General features: G+C 40.4%; 2 protein-coding genes across 2 annotated transcripts; both read right to left on the reverse strand.

The window, feature by feature from the left end:
* Positions 1 to 3,191: 3,191 nt before the first annotated feature.
* On the reverse strand, positions 3,192 to 11,436 carry LOC143561953 (1-aminocyclopropane-1-carboxylate oxidase homolog 1-like). Its single transcript, XM_077049902.1, has 3 exons — positions 11,131 to 11,436; positions 4,086 to 4,407; positions 3,192 to 3,440 (listed from the first exon to the last, which is right to left on the reverse strand). The coding sequence occupies exons 1-3, from the start codon at positions 11,337 to 11,339 to the stop codon at positions 3,192 to 3,194; spliced, it is 780 nt and encodes a 259-aa protein (XP_076906017.1). The 5' UTR covers positions 11,340 to 11,436.
* Positions 11,437 to 17,772: 6,336 nt separating this feature from the next.
* On the reverse strand, positions 17,773 to 22,291 carry LOC143561921 (fimbrin-5-like). The gene is made up of 15 exons (XM_077049878.1): positions 22,229 to 22,291; positions 21,950 to 22,068; positions 21,701 to 21,871; positions 20,971 to 21,221; positions 20,698 to 20,869; positions 20,518 to 20,556; positions 20,366 to 20,434; positions 20,154 to 20,270; positions 19,853 to 20,064; positions 19,607 to 19,762; positions 19,275 to 19,474; positions 19,041 to 19,195; positions 18,261 to 18,357; positions 18,076 to 18,167; positions 17,773 to 17,988 (listed from the first exon to the last, which is right to left on the reverse strand). Exons 2-15 carry the CDS (start codon positions 22,034 to 22,036, stop codon positions 17,773 to 17,775), a joined length of 2,034 nt encoding a protein of 677 aa, XP_076905993.1. The 5' UTR covers positions 22,037 to 22,068; positions 22,229 to 22,291.
* Between the last annotated feature and the right edge of the window lie 1,520 nt (positions 22,292 to 23,811).

Raw genomic sequence — 23,811 nt, forward strand, 5'->3', positions numbered from 1 at the left:
GGGTATTTAAAAAACCTATTTGTGGGTTTTTCCGGGCTTTTTTTCGGGTATAGATTGTGTATTTTAGGAGGGTTGCACTTTTTAGGGGTATTTTTGGGTCTTTCCATGTATTTTTCGAATAATTTCGGGTATAGATCGGGTATATGATAAACCCGGTTTCGGATATTGGAAAAACCCGGTTCTGGGTATAGAATCGGTCCGATTTCAAGTATTACCGGGTACAAATCGGGTTCTGCTCCAGGTACGGGTTTTGGTACTGAAATGCATACCCTATCAGTACCCTACGGGTAGGGTCAGGTACGGGTACGGGTTCGGGTTCAGTTATTAAAAACCCGGGTATAAAAAACCGGTTCCGGGATTTTTTTTTGCACCTCTAACTACAAAACTACAAACACTTTGTACGTATGATTTGCTGTTATTGTAATGAATTTTGATGCAAATGTATATAATGCGTTTGTAGCCATTACACAACAAAAAACATTAGCTCTGCAAAGATCAATGCAAAAATTGCGATACAATAGAGTTGTGATCTGCTAGTGGTGTGTCTACTTTCCAAGCTTGTTTGCAATTAGTATGTGTGTACGCATTCAAGGCCTGATCCGTTGTTTATAGCGTGTTCTAATGCACATGCACATAACAACATATGATCTAACACATTATAGTGGTTCGTGTCACGTAAAAGAATCTTTTTCTATTATTTTATCTTTTTAGAAGCGTTCGGAGTTTTAGATGCCAAATAAAACTACGAGAAACACTAATTCTAATCAAGGTTGTAAAAGTCTCTAAGCGAACCCTAAGCAGACGAATGGGGAATTAGTGTACTCGAAGTACTCATGGAGTACTCAGAGAGTACTCAGATATGGTAAATACAAAGAAAACTAAGTTTTAGATATTATATATATGTCAAATATCATAAGTTTTCTAACATTTATAACAAAATATGTTAATATCAATATAAACAAGAGACATACATTTTTAATAATTATTAAAGAAATAATATTTGTTCTTTAATATTGGAGAAATATGAATTGTATTTTATTGTTTTAAATTAAAATCAACCAAAGTTCACCGACTAGATGTGATTTTGGCTAAGGTTAACCATATTTGATCGATTCTTAGTAACTAAATGGAATTAAAGAAACCCGTCTCGGCGACACACTTGTAGTGAGTACTCGGGGAGTACTCGGCCTTGTAAACCAACTTTTACAACATTGAATTTCTAACAATACGAATACACTTAACGATTTTTGAATCTATTACCGAAGGATTGAAAACCTTTCATAAATTAATGTAATTGCATCATAACAATGGCGGATCTAGAAAAATATTTACGGGTATCCCCAAAAAAATTTGAACCTAAGGTATCCTAATATTGAAAAAATTTTTATAGTTAATGGATCAATCTGGTTTTTGAAATGTTGGAAATGGATGCAAATGATAGATGAGGGCTAATTTTGCACAGGGAGAACACAATTGTTTTATTGCCATACCCAATTGCCACTCCGCCAGTTTCACAAGATTGTTTGTTTAATATAATATACATACCGCGATATGGTTTCATTACAGTGCTAAAAACCTTAAATATTCGCACTTCCCCAACAAAGTTAAAGTGTTGTCCAGGCTACCCCTGACTCCTTAACAGATCCGCCCATGCATCATAATAAACTAATGACAACTCCCTATAATTGTTGCAAATATTGTGTCTAATTAAAGTGACGCAAGTCAAGTTCATCTTAATTAACATTAACACACGCATATACACATATATATCATACACATGCATGATCGCATGGAGACAATTATTGTTAACAAAGTATGGGGACAAGTCACGGGTCCATTGACATATTTTTAACATGGTGGGTTGTAATTGTCTAGTTTATGTAGGTCCTACGGACTTGGCACCATTGTTTCTTATTTTCTTGTTTCTTCTAGATTTACTGTTACTAATCTATTGACTAATTAATGGTTGTTGACAAAGAAAGTGAAATATCATAATTCTTATTGGATCCAGAAGCAAACCCACTAGCTAACTCACCAGTCTGTTTGGTAGTGTAGCTTTTAAACTTGGTTAAACCATACTAGTCCACTACCACTAGCCCATTAGTTCATTACTTTACTAGGCCTCCGATCTTGGTTAGGCTGTTTACGAGCCGAACCGAACTGAGCGAAGGCTTGCTTGTTGCTTGACTTGTTTACAATTGAACCGAACTAAACGACTAAAATTCAAACCGAGCGAAAACTGAAACGAGCCAAAATTGAATCGAGCGATTTTCAAACATTTTTTATTTCTTTTTCACTCTGAAAATTTCAATAAAAAACAAGTTTGAATGCTGTAAATAATATATATTTTGTAAACATATTAGTAGTTTTTAGATAAACGTATAATAGGTTGTAAATTTTTAGGAGAATTAAGCTTAAAGTGAGATATAATGAATATGTAAACAAACTTCTAATATTCTGAAAACTTGAATCAAATTAATAAAACTATAAAATTGACGGAATAGGAGCAATTTAAAAGGATTTAAAAAACTGCTACTTATAGTTTGCGTGTGTTGTCTATATATTTATATATTTGTTCATATATAATTATATAAAAAATAAATTAAAAGTATTCGATCCGAGCTGAACCGAACCGAGCAGACCTTTGCTCGTTGCTTGGCTTGTTTACAAACCGAACCAAGCAGAACGTCTCGTTTACAATTAAGCAAAAAACGAGCGAGCATTTTCCGAGCAATCGACAAGCAAGTTTGAGCAGCGTGTGGTTTGGACACCCTAATCTTGGTTAACAACAATATTGAGCATTATTCAACACAAAGTTATGGTTGAAGTGACAATGTGCCATCAGGAATTCTATGTGGCTCGTTTGCAAGTGGTTTATATGAGTGGCAGGATCGTCCTCGTGAATCACTAAATTTTTTTAAAACAAACGCGAGAAAAAAATTGAACATTAAGTAAAATAATTTTTTTACTAGTTTTAAATAATTAAATTTTTAAATGGGCTCGGACTTAACACCAACCCCAGTTATCATTAGGTTCAGTGAAAAACCAAAAATGACTAGTCAAATTTCTATTTATGTGAATTTCAAAAAATCATATATATCATCATGTGAAAATAAATGTACGAACACTTTATTATTAAATTCAACACTTCCTTGCATCACAAATTAAGAACACAAAAATATCAACTTAAATCAGATTCTAAAATGCAACATAGAGGATTTATCAAACACCTTAGAATGCGAATGCCGAACAAATTCCTTCATCGTTGTAGCCCAATACTTGGCTGGATTTTGCTCCGATAACAACTCCTTAATGGGTTCAAAAATCTTCCCCGTGTCAACCATTCCTGTATTAAAGAAACATGCCACTGATACCCGTGGCCCGAAACTGCTTGACACCACCCTGTGTTCTGCACTCACGAACTCACCGTTCGATATCAGCTGCAATTTGTACATTCATTGCAACAAGCATTAATCATTTCAGACCCATACAAAAGTTTATAAAATTAACGTATTACTAGATAGAATATATTTGTTAGAGTTTAGAGTGAACTGCGGTTTTCGTCCATGTGGTTCGTTCAAATCTACGGTTTTAGTTCAATAGTTTCAAATTTGCAATTTTTGTCCCTGCGATTTCATTTCACTTGTAATTAAATCCCGGATTCACTAATCCCGTTAAGTCTGGTCTTTAAACCCGTCAGCGTGTCCTTCACGTGAGGGGCAATTTTTTTCCTTTCCCCCCCAAAATACGGCCCAACCCCTCACGTGAGGGGGCTTGCGAATTAGGACTGAGGTTTATTTAGGGAGAAAAAGGACAAAACTGCCCCTCACGTGAAGGACGCGCTGATGGGTTTAACGACCAGATTTAACAGGATTAGTTAATTCGGGTTTAATTGCAAGCGAAAGGAAACCTTAGGGACGAAAATCGCATATGTGAAACTATTTGACTAAAACCGCAGATTTTGATAAACCACATGGACGAAACCGTAGTTTACTCTAGAGTTTTTTATAATTATTTGTACCAATATTACTTTATAACTATCTTTATTGTAACTCTATATATAGTTGATTAATATGCTTTCGTACCTGTAGAAGATCACCGATATTGACCACAAGGGCTTCGGGAACAAATGGAACGTTAACCCATTGATTCATGTGAAGGAATTGGAGGCCGCCGATATGGTCTTGTAGGAGTAGTGTTATAAAGTCATTATCTGCATGCTTTCGAGCCCCGATTGTTAGTTCTGGCTGTGGGGATGCAGGATAATAATGGCGTATGGTAGCGAGTCCATCGACACATCCAATGTCTTTTAGGTGACTCGAACCAAGCCCAAGAGCCTCGGACAACAACTCGAACAAAGAACACCCTAATTTGGTCACTTGTTTTGAGTACTCAATCAGTATATCCCTATAAAGAAACCCATAGTCATTACAAAAAAGTGTAACATCAAAAGATGGATAATGCTAACATGTGACACAATACAGTAGGAGAGTATTATTAATAGTAGAATTAACAAATTTTCAAATTCTTAAGTAACTTTAAAATACCATTGTGTATACTAAATTTCATCAAAACTTTCACATTCAAATATTTATATTAGCGAAAATTACAGAAAACTTCATTTAAGTTTATATAAAGTTGCAGATTTCACACTCAACTTTCTTTAAGTTATTTCTAACAGATTATGTCATTTACCTTAATTGCCATAAAAAAACTTCGGTTTACTTTTTGAAAATGACAATTTTACCCTTAGCCCTAAGGGACCAAATTTATAATTTTCACAATTATTTTCCTTTTAATAATTTTCTTTCTATATTCCATTTCTTTTATTATTTTCATCACGTTTTGAAATTATTCTATAACTAATTAATTAGTAAATCCGCTTTTTTTCTCTTTTAATTAAAAATATAACTTTTAATAAAGATTAATATTTTATTTTATATTTATTTTCGTTCGTTTATTTTAGTCACATATTTTTCTTCAACTTCTTCTTCTTGATATTATTTTTTTTATTTTCAAAACAACTAAAATACTTATTTTGGGGCTGCAAACGGGTTGTCAAGCCCGAGCTCAAAAGTAGACGTGAATATCAATCTTTTAGACCTAAGAATTTAATAAAACCAGACTAAATTGTATTGAACGACAATTTATGATTTTAATTTCATAAAACCAGACTAACATATAACTGGTCTAAAATTTAAAATGAACATGCATTAAACAAACAAACAAAAACATAAATAAACATAGATGAACGATCGTACACAATCAAAACTGAATAAACGAATGAAAGATTTACTTGTTCATCTATTAAATAAACAACTAAATTTATTATGTTTGGCTTATTTTATTATATGGACTAATACAATGTTATTGGGCTGAGGGGGTTTTGTGGAGGTAACCCTAACTGGGCTATGCCCATTAGGGTATCATGATGGTGGCCATGAGGCTCCCTATATAAGGAGGTCTCCACCTCCTTATCAAGGGTTGGTCATGCTCAATAAGAGCCACCACCATAACCATTTTTGTGTCTGTAAACAAGAGATCCTCGAGATTTCTTAGCAGTCACCTCCACACCCCCCAAAAGGTCATTGCAGATCTCAAGCAACCGGAGAAGAAGATCGAGTCGTGGTTCGTTCATCTCGAAATCCGTGGGAACATCGTCATGGATCAGGTCAGATTCATTTCATGTTTTGACATTGGCGCCATCCGTGGGACGGCAACGAGCTACCCTTCGATTTTCGTCTCGGTTCTCGGATCTGTTCATCCATTATTCAGATATGTTCATCCATTTTCTCCCCAGAAAAATCCAGATCTGGAAGTTTACAGAAAGATGCTTCAAGATTTGTTCTATTAAAGCTCAAAAAGATCCATAGATATAAAAGATGCTTCCAGATCTGTGTTTCTGGAGTGACGCAGATCTGCGTTCACACGCAATGGGTGCCGGATCCAGATCTGATTTTTCAGTGTTCAATGCTGGAATAAGTTCTAGATCTATGGCCACAAAGCAAAAAATTGGGTGCAAAAAGGAATGCACAGAAGAATAACAGGCTGTGTACATCGGTGCTCCTCCATCACCACTAGAGCAACTAAAGTTAACAGTCGGAAAAACTCCGCCATCGCGGAAACCACCATGTGGGTTTTGCGCAAAAGACTGCCACCATGTGGGTTTTGCGCAGAAGACTGCCACCATGCATGCTCGCCAGCGGGTCACCATTCCGCCGACATGCGTGAGCGCCCGCGAAAACCACCGCGGAAACCACCATGTGGGTTTTGCGCAAAAGACTGCCACCGTGCATGTTCGCCAGCGGGTCACCATTCCGCCGCCATGCACGCGCGCTCGCGGATCCTCACTCCTCAGCCATACATGCGCGCCCCGCGGAAACCACCATGTGAGTTCGAAAGACGACTCCATGCTCTTGGTTTTACGTAGAAGACTCCAACGCCATGCATGTGCGCGCAACCCTCTACCATGCTTGTGCGCAACTCGCCGCCATGCATGCGCACGCAACTCTTCGCCATGCATGCGCGCCCGCGAGTCACCACTCCGCCGCCGTGCATGCGCACTGCCAAGGATCAAGCTTCGCCACCATGCATGCACGCCCGCGAGTCACGACTCCGCCGACATGCATGTGTGAGCCTGATTTTGATTTTTGCATACATGTTTCACACTTCCCTTTATTAATTTGAGCAATATGACAACATTATATTGACATCAAACTAAAAATAAAACGAAGTAAAACATACATGCGCGAGCTTCAAGCTCAGACGCGTTGACGAGTTTTAACTCTAAAACGTCAGGGCCTTAGCCCAATAATATGAGCCTTAGCTCAAATTACTCATAGCATCCATCCCACGTATTGCGCAGCTGGACCATAAAATACCTAAGCACAACTAAGGCAAAGCACATGCCAAAGCATAGTTGTTGAGGTTTCAGGTCGGGGCCGCGCATGGGATTATAATGGATATAGGCAGAGTAACACATACTGACACGTAAAGGCTAAAAAACTCATTCATAATTCCCTATAATAAATGCACGATAACGTCGCGCAAAAGAGGAATAATGAAATGCCAAGGCACGTGTCAGCATATTCAAAATATCGCAAAATAACTTGAAATATGACAACTGTTAAGGAGTAAGTAAAAATAATTTCCTTACAACCTTGTTCAAATTTCAATGTGTAAGCATACCTTATATTCAACAAGCACACGCATGCGCCATCACCCATGCGCAACCGCGGTTCGATACACCGCCATCACGCATGCGCCACCGCGGTTCGATATACCACCATCACGCATACGCCACCATGGTTCGATATACCGCCATCACGCATGCGCCACCATGGTTCGATGTACCGCCATCACGCATGTGCCACCGCGATTCAATACATCGCCACCACGCATGCGCCACCGCGGTTCAGTACATCGCCACCACGCATGAGCCACCGCGGTTCAGTACATCGCCATGAAGCAGCAGCGCGTCGCCGCGGATCACGATGCACCGTCACGGGTCAATACTCCGCCACCATACATGCGTACAGTCACGGATTAACATTCCGTCAACATTCATTCGCGCCACGACAAGTGAACCTCGCCACCGCGTAAGGTCATTGCGACACCACGCGTACACGCCACCGCGGATAACCATCTGGCCGCCATGGTGCATCCCACCATGCATGAGTGCCACCGCTATAAAGCAGCAGCGCGCCATCACACATGCGCGCTGGCGCCGAGCACCGCACCACCGCGATCCAACACCAACCAACCACGTGCATTGACGATTCGTTTTTAACCAAAGGGATGGAATTTCGCGCAACGCGCGTGCAAGAAAAGAGAGAAAAAACAAGCCCTATTGAAAAAGCAAACTATTAAGTCTAATATCTATCTTACCTCGCTCGCGCGAGACAAGACACACATTAGACTGGGGGGGGCTTGAAGGGGTATGCACCCGCCTTAACATCGAGCGGGGTGGGTCAACCCACAAGATATAGACGAGGCTTAAAATCAGGATGTCATGAAGACACAGCCAAAACCTATGCGCGTGGCGCATATCACAAATGCTCACGCATCACATATGCTCGCGCATATCACATGTGCTCACGCATCACATGTGCTCACGCATCACGTATGCTCACGCATCACGTATGCTCACGCATCACGTATGCTCACGCATCACGTATGCTCACGCATATCACATATGCGCATGGCGCATATCACATGCTCACGCATATCACATCAGCGCGTGAGAATAAAGAGAAGACCTTGCGCAGGCCGCGCGCAAGCGACACAACAAATGAGAATAGTCTAAACCAAATCAGGATAAGGACAACCATGATTGTGCTCATCAGACAACCTTCCAGAATGTATCTTTTAAGGAATAAAGAATATGCTAATGTTGACAGCTGCCAATGAAGGGTGGACAACTTAGCAATGCCCATGTGCCACCACGTGATGGCACATGGGTCAGGTGAAATACCTTGGTCAGAGAATAATCAATGAAAAAGCACCAGGTGTCCTAAGTACACGTGGCGCGAAGCAATAGGAGGAGGCCAAAAAGGCCCTAATTGGGTCTGTGCCCAATCATTGGAAACCCTAATACTATAAATAACACAACACCTCCACAGGTGGAGGCAGGAAGGAAAATATATCACCGTCATCATGCTTGCGGATCACCACTACGCAATCACGTCACAAAAGAACACTGCGCCACATGCGTGGGCGCCGTCGCTTAACAACACCGCGTCATTATGAAGACCACCATGCTTCTATAATCCGTTCACGGCGTGTCAACCGCTTTCCCATGCGTGTAGGCGGACAAAAACAGGCACGACGGAATAACACACGCCACCACGGATCACATACAAACTAGCATACCAACAGCGCCATTGTAGCGCAACAGCACCACTATAGCAAGGTGGAATACAAGCCACGTTGCATGCGCGCTACCGCGGATCAACATTCTGCCACCGCAGTCGCAGATCAACCCTTCGCCATGCACGCGCGCTCAGCTCCCGCCATGCATGCGCGCTCAATCCTTCGCCATGCATGCGCGCTCAGCTCCCGCCATGCATGCGCGCTCAATCCTTCGCCATGCATGCGCGCTCAGCTCCCGCCATGCATGCGCGCTCAATCCTTCGCCATGCACGCGCGCTCAACCCTCCACCATGCACGCGCGCTCAACCCTCCACCATGCACACGCGCTCAACTTTCAGCCGCTATGCATGCGCGCCCGCGGATCACCACTCCGCCGCCATGCATACGCGACCTTGGATCAACACTCCGCCGCCATGAATGCGCACTCACGGATCACCAATCCGACGTCATAGCAAGTGCGTTGCGGACGAACTCTCCTGGCCATGCATGCGCCGCATCGGAGGAACACCCCGGCGCCATGCATGCACAGTGCTGAGGGTCAAGACTCTAATGCCATGCATGCGCACGCAACCCTCCGCTATGCATGCGCGCTCAACCCTCCGCTATGCATGCGCGCTCAACTCCCGCCATGCATGCGCGCTCAACTCTCCGCCGTGCATGCGCGCTCAACTCCCGCCATGCATGCGCGCTCAACTCTCCGCCGTGCATGCACGCTCAACTTTCAGCCGCCATGCATACGCGACCTTGGATCACCACTCCACCTCCATGCATGAGCGCACTGCAGATCAACACTCCGATTAGACCAACACTGATCACTAAAGAACGCATGCATCTTCGCAGCGCAACTTTTTAAATCAACAAACTGGAGCGGAGGTCTTATTCTGCTCCGACAAGTATAACAAGGAAACCTCCCTCAATCAGAAAAGATGCTCGTGTCAGAGACGTGGAATACTTGTAGCCAAATACCAGAACACTAACAATAGCACATGCTTGGTTACAAATTCCTCAAGTTCGGCTACGAGTCGCACAAGCACCTATGACATCATTATTATTCTGGCCGTTTGTGCCCCCATTATTATTTTGGAGACAAGCCGGGATAGTCATCCTGCGCAGAAGAGGCCCTTGTGGGCCAGTCATTATCATCATATTATAGCTCGTAAGTCGCCTCGCGCGCAAGCTTAATTATTTTTATAGCTCGTAAGTCGCCTCGCGCGCAAGCTTAATTATTTTTATAGCTCGTAAGTCGCCTCGCGCGCAAGCTTTATTATTTTTACAGCTCGTAAGCCGCAACTCGCGCATGCTTCATTATTTTACAGCTCGTAAGCCGCAACTCGCGCATGCTTCATTATTTTTATAGCTCGTAAGCCGCAACTCGCGCATGCTTCATTATTTTTATAGCTCGTAAGCCGCAACTCGCGCATGCTTCATTATTTTTATAGCTCGTAAGTCGCCTCGCGCACAAGCTTTATTATTTTTATAGCTCGTAAGCTGCCTCGCGCGCAAGTTATATTACATTATTATCGAGACGCGCACTTTATCTTTTATCAGGCCCCGCGCCACTATTGTTATGATGCGTGCTATATCTTATTCATGCCAGTGCACCATCATTATCATAAGAATCACAACATGTCACCATCATGGAGAAAACCTCTCAAAACTCAAAGACAATAAAGACAAGGCCGAAGAAAAGGGAAAAAACCGCCTCATGTCCTAACACACCTTATAAAGTCCAACGCTCCACCTAAACGCTTGCACGCCTAGGAGCAACACTGGACTTAGGGGGCTTGTAGGTGTATGGTACTAAACCCGGTTTTACGACCCTAAATTTATTATGTTTGGCTTATTTTATTATATGGACTAATACAATGTTATTGGGCTGAGGGGGTTTTGTGGAGGTAACCCTAACTGGGCTAGGCCCATTAGGGTATCATGATGGTGGCCATGAGGCTCCCTATATAAGGAGGTCTCCACCTCCTTATCATGGGTTGGTCATGCTCAATAAGAGCCACCACCATAACCATTTTTGTGTCTGTAAACAAGAGATCCTCGAGATTTCTTAGCAGTCACCTCCACACCCCCCAAAAGGCCATTGCAGATCTCAAGCAACCGGAGAAGAAGATCGAGTCGTGGTTCGTTCATCTCGAAATCCGTGGGAACATCGTCATGGATCAGGTCAGATTCATTTCATGTTTTGACAATTTACTTGTTCATCTATTAAATAAACAAACAGTTCACTGAACGTTAAACATGATTAAATACCTGCAAGGTGGAGGCAATTCTTGTGGACTTGGAGGATCAGGAGCCATTCTACAATGAAATGAATCTCTCCATCTAACAGGCAATGTGCTTGAAAGATCAACATTACTATTATAAAACATCTTCTTAGTACTATCAGTTACATACCATTCTTTCTTCACCTCATAATCCTGATCAAAGAATCTAAGTACACCATCCCTCATCGCCTTCATAACACTCTCCGGAATCCCATGGTTAATAACCTGAAAGAACCCCCATATCCTGGATGCTTCTCTGATTTGTGTCACAATATCTTTTCGTCGAACTGTGTCGGAGTTTGTCGGGGTATGGTACTAAGAACCCTAATTTATTATGTTTTGGGCTTATTTTATTATATGGGCTAATACATTTGTTATTGGGCTGAGGGGGTTTTGTGGAGGTAACCCTAACTGGGCTAGGCCCATTAGGGTACCATGATGGTGGCCATGAGGCTCCCTATATAAGGAGGTCTCCACCTCCTTATCAGGGTTTTTGGAAAAAAACAGCTCAATAAGAGCCACCACCATATTTTTGTGTCTGTGAACAAGAGATCCTCAGGATATCTTAGCAGTCACCTCCACACCCCCGAAACCATTGCAGGTCTCAACATTGCAGGTCACCAGGCGCATCCGCTGAAGAAGAAGATCAAGACGTGGTTCGTTCATCTCGAAAATCCGTGGAAACATCGTCATGGATCAGGTAAGATTCATTTCGTGCTTCGACATTGGCGCCATCCGTAAGGATTCCCAACCTTACGCACCAAACTTCAAGGTCGGGAATCCTCCTAATATCCCATATGGCTACGCGCCAAGGTTGGGAATCCTCCTAATATCCCATATGGCTACGCGCCAAACTTCAAGGTTGGGAATCCTCCTAATACCCCATATGGCTACGCGCCAAACTTCAAGTTGGGAATCCTCCTAATATCCCATATGGCTACGCGCCAAACTTCAAGGTTGGGAATCCTCCTAATATCTCATATGGCTACGCGCCAAGGTTGGGAATCCTCCTAATATCCCATATGGCTACGCGCCAAACTTCAAGGTTGGGAATCCTCCTAATATCCCATATGGCTACGCGCCAAAACTGCAAGGTTGGGAATCCTCCTAAGATCCCATATGGCTACACGCCAAACTTAGGGGTTGGGAATCCTCATACCATATGTTCACGCATCACATATGCTCACGCATATTACACATGCTTACGCATCACATGCTCGCACATGTCACAGTCTACACGCACGCGCACGCAACATCTGCGCGTGGCGCATAACACAAAACCAAAGTCTACGCGCACGTGCATGCAACATCTGCACGTGGCGCGTGACATAAAGTAGCCCGTAAGTCGCCTCACGCGCAGGCTTTATTATTCACAGCTCATAAGACGCCTCGCGCTCAAGCTGTTATTCTTACAGCCCGTAAGTCGCCTCACGCGCTGGCTTTATTATTCACAGCTCATAAGACGCCTCGCGCGCAAGCTGTTATTCTTACAGCCCGTAAGTCGCCTCACGCGCTGGCTTTATTATTCACAGCTCATAAGACGCCTCGCGCGCAAGCTGTTATTATTCTTACAGCCCGTAAGTCGCCTCACGCGCAGGCTTTTATTATTCACAGCTCATAAGACGCCTCGCGCGCAAGCTGTTATTCTTACAGCCCGTAAGTCGCCTCACGCGCTGGCTTTATTATTCACAGCTCATAAGACGCCTCGCGCGCAAGCTGTTATTATTCTTACAGCCCGTAAGTCGCCTCACGCGCAGGCTTTTATTATTCACACAGCTCATAAGACGCCTCGCGCGCAAGCTGTTGTTATTCTTACAGCCCGTAAGTCGCCTCACGCGCAGGCTTTATTATTCACAGCTCATAAGACGCCTCGCGCGCAAGCTGTTATTCTTACAGCCCGTAAGTCGCCTCACGCGCTGGCTTTATTATTCACAGCTCATAAGACGCCTCGCGCGCAAGCTGTTATTCTTACAGCCCGTAAGACGCCTCATGCGCAGGCTTTATTATGCTACAGCTTGTAAGACGCCCCTCGCGCGCAGGCTTTTATTATTCTCAGCTCGTAAGACGCCTCTCGCGCGCAGGCTTTATTATTCTTAGCTCGTAAGTCGCCACTCGCGCAGGCTCTATTATTATAGCTCGTAAGTCGCCTTGCGCGCCAGCTTCATTATTCTACAAGCCCGTAAGTCGCCTCGTGCGCCAGCTTCTTTATTATTACAGCTCGTAAGTCGCAATACGCGCAGGCTCTCATTATTATACAAGCCCGTAAGTCGCCTCACGCGCCAGCTTTATTATTTTACAGCTCGTAAGCCGCCTTGCGCGCCAGCTTCATTATTCTACAAGCTCGTAAGTCGCCTTGCGCGCCAGCTTAATTATTCTACAAGCTCGTAAGTCGCCTTGCGCGCCAGCTTCATTATTCTACAAGCCTGTAAGTCGCCTCGTGCGCCAGCTTCTTTATTATTACAGCTCGTAAGTCGCAATACGCGCAGGCTCTCATTATTCTACAAGCTCGTAAGTCGCCTCACGCGCCAGCTTTATTATTTTACAGCTCGTAAGCCGCCTTGCGCGCCAGCTTCATTATTCTACAAGCTCGTAAGTCGCCTTGCGCGCCAGCTTCATTATTCTACAAGCTCGTAAGTCGCCTCGCGCGCTAGCTTCTTTTATTATTACAGCTCGTAAGTCGCCATGCGCGCAGGCTCTCATTATTCTACAAGCTCGTAAGTCGCCTCAAGCGCCAGCTTTATTATTTTACAGCTCGTAAGTCGCCTCACGCGCCAAGCTTTATTATTTTACAGCTCGTAAGCCGCCTCGCGCGCAAGCTTCATTATTCTTCAGCTCGTAAGTCGCCGCGCGCGCCAGCTTTATTATTCTTAGCTCGTACGTCGCCGCACGCGCCAGCTTTATTACTCAGCTCGTAAGTCGCCTCGCGCGCAGGCTTTTATTATTCTCAGCTCGTAAGTCGCTTCGCGCGCAGGCTTTTGTTATTATTATAGCTCATAAGTCGCCTCGCGCGCAAGCTTTATTATCAGGCCCCGCGCCACTATTATTATGATGCGTGCTATATCTTATTCATACTAGTGCACCATCATCATCATAAGGATCACAACATGTCACCATCATGGAGAAAACCTCCCAAAACTCAAAGACAAGGCCGAAGGAAAGGGAAGAAACCGCCTCACGATCTAGCACACCTTATAAAGTCCAGTGCTCCACCTAAACGCTTGCACGCCTAGGAGCAACACTGGACTTGGGGGGCTTGTCGGGGTATGGTACTAAGAACCCTAATTTATTATGTTTTGGGCTTATTTTATTATATGGGCTAATACATTTGTTATTGGGCTGAGGGGGTTTTGTGGAGGTAACCCTAACTGGGCTAGGCCCATTAGGGTACCATGATGGTGGCCATGAGGCTCCCTATATAAGGAGGTCTCCACCTCCTTATCAGGGTTTTTGGAAAAAAACAGCTCAATAAGAGCCACCACCATATTTTTGTGTCTGTGAACAAGAGATCCTCAGGATATCTTAGCAGTCACCTCCACACCCCCGAAACCATTGCAGGTCTCAACATTGCAGGTCACCAGGCGCAGCCGCTGAAGAAGAAGATCAAGACGTGGTTCGTTCATCTCGAAAATCCGTGGAAACATCGTCATGGATCAGGTAAGATTCATTTCGTGCTTCGACAGAGTTGAACCCATGCAGATTTATGATAGGTAAATCAAAATGAACATTAGTATTATTATTAGTATTAGTATTACATTGTGGGAAGTCATTATCAGGTGGTTGAATGAATATTCGAGGGACTTTTGTGATACCGGCGTCTACTAGACCTTTGAAGCCTGTTTTTGCTTCGTCGAATGCCTTGAGCTCAGCTTTACGGTCGAAGTTGTCTCCAGCGAAGGCCATTGACGATGGCAGGCGGCGGATCGAAGGGGTTTGTACTTTTATTTCACAAATCATAGTATATATACAAGTTGTTTATGTTGATTATGGAAATGATTAATCTAATGCATGTTGGTTTCTTACAAAATGTTATAAAAGTTTCAATGAGAATAATTCGAGGTAAAGATTCTTTTTTTAGAACGACGACTTTCTTATATTTAGGTTACCGCACTCTTCAAATTTGGAGAGCTCCGATGCCCCACTTTGGCCAGGCTATGTTGTCTTAACCGGGCCCACGCTGGCTTTAGAGTTTGGCTTCTCTCTAGCGTAACACACAGTGGGATGAAAATCCAGGTGGGCTTAGGATTCGAACTGACAACCTTTGCACAAGGCCTAGCTCAATTCCTTCATTGTCAATATCTACCCAAATATGACACAAGTGGGATTCGAACTTGAGTCTTCATTGAAAAACCTAAGCCTCTCACCACTAGACCACAAGTATGGGATAGGTAAACAACTTGTATATATACTATGATTTGTGAAACAACTTGTTGTATATATACTAGACCACAAGTATGGGATATACATGCATGTTGGTTTTGTATTTTTATTTCACAAATCATAGTATATATACAAGTTGTTTATTTTGATTAATGGAAATGATTAATCTAATGCATGTTGGTTTCTTACAAAATGTTGAAAAAGATTATTTCACACAGACATTTTTTTTGGACATTATATTAACTGACAAAGGCAAACTGGCAACTACCGGTGATAGTAATCAAAGTAAAAAAACTAACTTTTTATGAATATATATAACTAAGATTTTTAACAAGAAAATTAATGACTACAATGCCATTTTACTGAACGCCAACAAAATGTCCACCTCGATCATCAAGTTTTTCCCAACACGTCCATGTCAAATCCTGAGAACCCGACTCCTTTTAATCATTAGTTTGATGGGAATTTTAACCAACGAGGTTATGCCATACCGTTGAGTCGATGGGTTTTTTTCTTTTAAAAAAGAAACGACTGGAGTTGACGAGATTCCTCCCTTTGACTTGGTCTACTCCTCATAGCCGTATCCATTTTATGGTATTGGAGCGTTTGCTTGGTTCGGAATAATCTTATTTTATAAAAACAGGATACCACTAATTACAATCTACTCTAAATTAGAATACCACTCATTACAACTTCATCTAGTTTTATGAATTTTATAGGCCCAACAGCTTTAGTAGATGTTCACCAGGCCTCCGGCCCGACACCCTGCTAGCCCGAACTTTTTTTTTAAAATATATATATTTTTATGTAAACAAATATGTAATTTAAATATTTAAACTCAATTATAGAATTGTTAGCTTGATGTAGTGGCAAATGTATATATAACTCCCAACCAAAGGTTAGTGGGTTCTAGTCTCACTTTAGACGTTAGACATAAAATATTTTTTGCATAACTCAAATATTCATAACCAAGTAAGCCCATTGACATAAAATATTTTTTGCATAACTCAAATATTCATAACCAAGTAAGCTCATTTAAAATTTTAAATGTTTAAACCAACAACAAAAAAAAAAAACTTCTTACTTAAGACCCAAAAATTTTAACACATCTTGGAGGCGGCCATGATATTCACGTTTAATTTTCGTTGGCGTTCACACGGTTAAGTTTGTTCATCTATGTTCAGCACCGTCCGCTCGTTTATGTTCGTGAACCGTTCGTTTATACTATAAACAAACAAACATGAATACACTCATTTTCTTAACTAACAAACATGAGCAAGAAAACCTCATTCATTTAAATGCTCACGTTTGATAATTTGTTCGGTTAAATTTAAACGAACAAGCACAACATGCCCTGTTCGTATTCGCAAGGTTCGTTTACAACCTTGTACCTTCCAAAATCCAAACCAACAAGATATTCTTGTTGAGTGCCAATTTGACCGATTAATAGCCACATTTGATTCCTGCAATTATTTTCAGCTTCCACCTGTTATGAATATGATTCAACATTCACTAAATCACTTAATTCCCATACACAAGAAGCCAATTATTATCAGTCTTGTAGAACAATATCATAAAAGCCCAAAGGCTGCACGGTGCGATTAGGTGCAGTTTTGGGCTAAAACCGAACCGAAAACCAAAGTTTCGGTTGTTTTTTCAAAACCATTAGGTTTCGGGTTTTTAGCTTCATTTCTACAATAACGCGCTCTTGACTCGCACGTAGTTCCTCTCTATGTTGACTCCTAAGACTATAACCTTAGACCTTAACCAGGGGCGAAGTTTAGTGAGGGCCCAGGCCCCCTGTTTTTTTGCGCAGCGGTGTAAAATTACCTATTTTTGCCTGAAAATTTTTATATATAGTGTAAATTTACCCGTTTTCGACTTAAAATATGAGTCTGCCCCCCGTGTGTATGAATTTTCTAATACATTTTCACCCCCCCCCCTCCGCCCGCGAACTCGTCCAAGCTTCGCCCCTGACCTTAACTGAATCTATTGGACACACCTTTTAACTTATTGGTGAAAAAACCTTTCCAGTTTCCACCATACCTTTGTATCATACATCTAATACCAAAAAAAAAAAAGAAAAAAAAAAGAAAGAAAGAAAAAGTAAAGTTTACATGCAGGAATGAAGAGATTCAAAGGGATCATATACAACTCTAATACCAAAAAATGTTGCTCTCTATGTAACAGAAAATTAACAAAATTTACTTATTATCATGGATATATTAATGTTACACTTACATTTTTGTAATCATTCATTTTTTTCTTCAATGGTTTCTTCTGGCACTTGGGCATTACTATCTTCTCCCATGGCTGCACTTCCTTCTTCTTTGGGTACACCGCTATCTTGTTCAGGTTCACTGCTATCTTGTTCAGCCGGGCTATTGTCTTCATCACCTTCAGCCTTCTGTAACAAGCTCCAGTACATGATGCTTGCTGTTAGGATCAATATCATCTTCAGGTTAACCTGCACCAAATTCATATTCATTTTATAAATGTTTTAAAAAGCCAATATTTTTTTTTCAATAATATGCAATGAAGTAATAAACTTTACCTCAAGAATGTCCTCAGGTAATAAGAAGATGGAGCATCCAAGCTTTCTTGCAACACTAATAATATAAGTTGCATTTAACTTCTTATCCTCCTCTACAATTTCAAGAAAAAAAAAGGCCCGTTACCTTTTAAAAAGTCGAATGATTAACATTTATGAACTCAAGATGATAAACGTTTCAAAATTACCAGTCGCGCCTTTCGTAACAAGACCCCAGTTTACAACCCTCTTTTTCACCGCGCTAAGAAGCTCAAGGAAGAAAACACCATCCGATAGGCGTTTATCCTAAATTATTAAAAAATCCATAAACGACAGACAAAATTTATAATGCAGATGCAAGATTGAAGTTAGCACTTTACTTTGATTTATATTTTGAGTAGGAGTGACAAATGTGACCCATAGGTTGTAATAAAATGTATATAATGGATCAGAATGGGTCAAACTAAAAAAAGAAAATGATTGAAACGAGTCAAAACGGGTTGACATCTCTTGAGTTTTTTTTTTAATGGAACGAGAAAAACGGAGAAAACTTTTTAATTTTTTTTACTTTTTTAGTTTTTGATTTATATTTCGAGTTATGATTTTTTAATTAATTTTTTTGAATATTTTAGTGAGGGGTTACTGAAATCTCAACCCATTTTGACCCATTTCAAAAACCACTCTAAAAAAATTAAAAAATCATAACTCGAAATATAAATAAAAAACTAAAAAGTTTTCTCCGTTTTTCGCGTTCCACATATATATATATATATATAATGTCAACCCGTTTTGACCAGTTTCAATCATTTTCTTTTTTTAATTTGACCCATTATATACATTTTATTACAACTCATTCAACCCATGGGTCATCTTTGCCACCCCTAATTTTGATTAATCATATATTGGTCAAACTTACCACAATTTGACTTGAGGTAATCAGAAAAGGTCAACATGGTCAAACTTACCGATTATTGACTTTTGATTATTACCTTGAAGCTATCCATTTGTGTTTTGCCTGACTGTTTGACTTTCATGTTTGCCCATTGTAGGATATCAGCATCAGTTATTTCTTTTCCTTGACCATGAGTTCTTAAGTTTCTAAGAAGTTGAAGCATGCTAAATCTCATTAACTGCCACAAAAAAGCTGGAAGCAAATGCAAAAAATGTTAACAAATCTTTTCATAGTTTAAAACACATATAATCATGCTTAAATAGTAACAAACCTATTATGAGTTTCTTGTTTCCCGAAACAATGTCATCGCCAGCAACATTTACAAGCGAGAAGTTTAGTTCCTTCCCAATCGTTACAACTTGGTTACAATTCTCAACTTTTCTAAACGGCATTTTAATCGGAGGCTTCGATGCTTGCTTCCACACAACCGACCCCGGGGCAAGTTTATCAAGAACCTCAAGAAGAACCCATCTAAATGCAAAAAAAAAAAAAAAAAAGTATCAAGTGATTGAATCATAAACTGCTTACCATTTTTTTCTTTGGTAAGCATGAGAACCTGTTACTGGAAAACTTACTGAACCCCACCATTTTTTTTCGACTCACCCGTTTCTAACATCCTCCCACACATTATTAACATGTGTTTCAACTCCAAGACTGTTGATCCACATTCTAAAACATCTTTCTTCCCTTGACGTGCTTTCATCGTCGGTCATGATCTCAGCAAACGAAGTCTTTGATTTATCTATAGTAAGCCCATTCCTGTTATTCAAACACACATATCATATCATATAGTTCATAATTAAAAATTTTCTAGCTTGCATACACTTCAAAGCAAGCAACAAGACTCACCTATGCTGAAATATTTGCGCCACGAATGCAAGATTTAAATTCGTGGACCCCTCAACAATGTCCTTAGATGTAACATATCTTTTGCAGTCCAATTTCTCGGCTTGTTCAATGATTAATTTTGCTCTTTCCGTGGGATCTTTCGTCTCCAAAGTTTTAGTGCTACCGTGTTCAGGGGCAAGAACATTAAGTAAATGTGCATACGCCTCTCCGTCCTATAGTCATATACATTAGATATAAGTCACTTATATAATAATGTAATATAACATTTTTCGCATTAATCCCAAAAGGAAAGTAAACATACCTTTAGATCGGAAGAAAAGTTTGTAACTTCTTTTTTGTAGCCCGATTTCTTCAACTGAAAGTTCATCCATTTTAGAAGAACCTTTTCCGGAGCCAAACCCATGATCTCTTCGGCTTCCTGCAATTATTTAACATCGTTTTCGCATGTGAATAAATTGTATAAAAATTTAAATAAAAAAGTGAATCCTTAAGAAACCAAACAAGCCTTTAAACCTTGCTATCTTCAACCATTGCTGCCAACTCAGGAGTTTTCTTGAAATCAACACTTGCTAGAAGTTGTATCTAACAAAAGCCAAACAGTAAGTTAGCAACAAATATAAACACACATCTTGTATTCATTTACAAAAAATAATCCAATAAATTACCTTAACGATCTGAGAGATCAACCCGAGTAATAGGTGTGGCTGCAAAAAAAAAAAAAAAAAAAAAGTTAGCATACACTTAAGTTTAGATAATTAGTCAATGTTTTGGGTCAACTCGACTTAGCCCGTTTTGACCCGAAACCCCTGACCATTTAAAGGTGACATGACATGTTGTCAACTTACTCTTCCTTCAGCTAAATCTTGTGTGCCAATGTTAACAACAGTGCAGCCTATAGCTTTTGCAGAGTTAAGACAAAGCGTGTGATTCTCGTTTCTCTCCCATGGATTAAGAACCTTTTTAGTATTAATGGCGCGTTCATCTATTGTACCAGGGACAGCTAAATTAATCATCTTACTACAAAACAGTACTCAAAAGGAATTAGTTAACATGCTTATCTTTAATGAAACAAATAAGTAAATTAACAAAAAAGAAAAAAAAAACATTATTATTAATACCATAGAAGAACTCCATCTTTAGCAAGATCAAATATTGCGTTGGTGGACGGGTCTAAAGGAAGAAAGTTCTTCAAAAACTTATCTTCTCCAAGATAATTGTTAATATGATTAACATATGAAGCCTTCTCCGTCTCACTAATGCTGTGACGAAGCAAAGTCGTGGACGATTTGACAAATGACGAGGTTGTTCTAAATGTTTTTGATGTTGCACCCATTTTCGCACTTGCCCGAGACTGTAAATTCAGATATACCTGTAATATTTTACATGTTTAAAAGAATCACACTTGACTTTTTATTACTCAATGAATATGGAGGTATTTGGCATTGCATTTTGTAACCAAGCGGGCCGTATGATGTCATACAGGCTGTATGATAGGACGAAAAAAGGTCGTACACCCTATATGGCTTTGTCAATGGTCAACAGTCATTTCTTTTTCGGTCAAAAGAGTCATAGGAGCTATATGATTTGGCCCTTGCACCACCCGCATGACCTATTTACGCCCTACCATACTACCTGTTAGATAGTCAAAACGAAACATTTGACCCCTTTTCGCCCTAGCTCATATGACCATGCAGGCCATATGACATGTCAGTAGTGTCTGGATAACACATCAGTGGTGTTTGTATAGATAATACGATGATCAATAACAATTTTAGTCACAATAATTAGATAAGTAGTTCCAAAACACAACGGCAAGCGCCACTTAAACGAACTAGATCATCCACTCACCCGAAGGAAGCCCTCAAAATCCAACTCTTTTGCCAAGTTAGAATAAGAGTCGCCTAATATACTTGTAACCTCATCCTGTGTTGATACCTCATTAAAGGGCTTTAGTTTTGCCAAGACCGGCGGCAAATCCTGTATTGTGACTATGCCAGACTGGTTTCTAGCTAAAACAAACTATATAAACAAATTCCATGAGTAATGTTTTACATATTTTAAATCAATTGGAAAAGATATAAAAATGAAATCGCATACTTTGGTTCGAAGTTTACGAAGCTCCACTTGAGTGAATTGGCTTTGGAGCCATGGATCACTAACAAAGACACCCTCAAATGTAGACATCTTTGATTTGTTTTTGCTCCAATCCAACAATTCTTGAAATATAATAATCACAATCAAACAATCGATATATCGAAAAAGATTCATGCATGTAATAATATTCAAGAAAATAACATTGCAAGATTGAATCTTTTGATCAAGAATCAAAGAATTCAGAAAAAACTGAGATGGGATTATGAAAAAAGATAAGAAAACCTTAAGAAATTGATCATGGATCAATGATGTATGCGGAAAGGCGAAGAATTGACGTAGGGTTGATGATATTGTTGAATTTGATTTTGTGTTTTGTGAATGGAGGAGGGTGAGTGCATGGAGAATGGAGAGAAAATCGCATTGCCTACCGAAGACAAGGTGATAGATAATGTATTAATGTTTGATATTTTGAGGTATGAATTCAAATAATATTGTTTAACATTAAATGCATGTACAACTAGTGTGATATTTTGTGAAGAATGTATATTGTTTTGAACATGTTTTGCAAGATAAAAGTGTGTGAAAAAGTATTTTTCACTTGGTGTTAAAGCGATTTTTTGTCAAGTTTGGACATGTATATTTATATTATACTTTAGTTAATCATCATCATCATCATCATCATCATCGTACTCAATATATCCCACCAATAGCAAAGCTATGGTAGGGTCTGAGGAGGGTAAGATGTAGGCAGCCTTACCTCTACCCCATAGGGATAGAGAGGCTGCTTCCGGTGAGACCCCCGGCTCGATAGTAGTTTTGCATCAAGCCTTGGACATAAGGCACATAGCACTCAATCATCGGGACACCGGCTGATCGGTGCATGTACCCTTATCTTTCAGCTATCAACGCCACTACATGATGCCTGATTAACCGTCCGTCACTTTTAACGTTATTTTCACGAGATTAGTAAAATAACGTCAAAATTAGTGCAATTTCACTTTTGTGAGGCTTCACAACAATTCAAACCCATTTCAAAGCCGCTCTAAAATGAATGAAATACTGATGTTACAAAAAATTAAGAATGAAAAACTAAGAAGTGAGAGCTTGTTCCACATTGGTGGGGAAACAAAACTTATAAGTTTATAAGTGGGAGCACTTTAAAGATATTGTTCCCTTAAGACAAGACAAACACTAGTGGAGACCTTATAAGGTGTGAACCTAAACTCGCAATTGTTCATCAATTTACAACTACTTGAGCTTAAATGGATAACAGTTTCTGGCCAGACCTTTTAAACAGAATAAAATGCATTGAAAACGTCCAATGCTATTTATTTTTCGTTTAATTCTTGACAAAACTGCTTAGTTGAAAATTCTAAGTGGTCATTTATCCTTTAAATGAAAAGAACACTAATTCACCTACAACACTTGCAAAACCCTTGGCAATCTCCATCAATTGCTCTGCACTTCATCTTTTTCATTCTTTAATTTCAAGGTAAACATTTGGGCGCTGCGTCTTCCCTGTCACTACAAATTTTTCCGGTTGTAAGGTTGATACCGATATCGGCTATAGTGGTTCTTTTCTACTGAAGACCCGTCTTGAATCTTTGCTTTATAGGGTGATTGATTCACAGCTTGACCGTAGTGTCAACCTCAACCGTAAAGATCACTTTTCAGCTTGCCATGGATTTGAGGCCGTGGCTTGGCACCCGGCCCATGGCCGTTCCGTAACATTGATCTTAGGTTATTTGTTTGTATGGGAAGTTTGAAAGCAAATATATGCACATTCATATTTAGACATTCAACAAACATGAATGCAAATATGCACATTTGTATTTAAGCATTCAACAAACATGTGTATTTGTCAA

The sequence above is a fragment of the Bidens hawaiensis genome, unplaced genomic scaffold, assembly GCF_021521415.1.
Source record: "Bidens hawaiensis isolate Kalapana, Puna unplaced genomic scaffold, B.hawaiensis_p1.1 tig00020887_1, whole genome shotgun sequence".
Lineage (NCBI taxonomy): Eukaryota > Viridiplantae > Streptophyta > Magnoliopsida > Asterales > Asteraceae > Bidens > Bidens hawaiensis.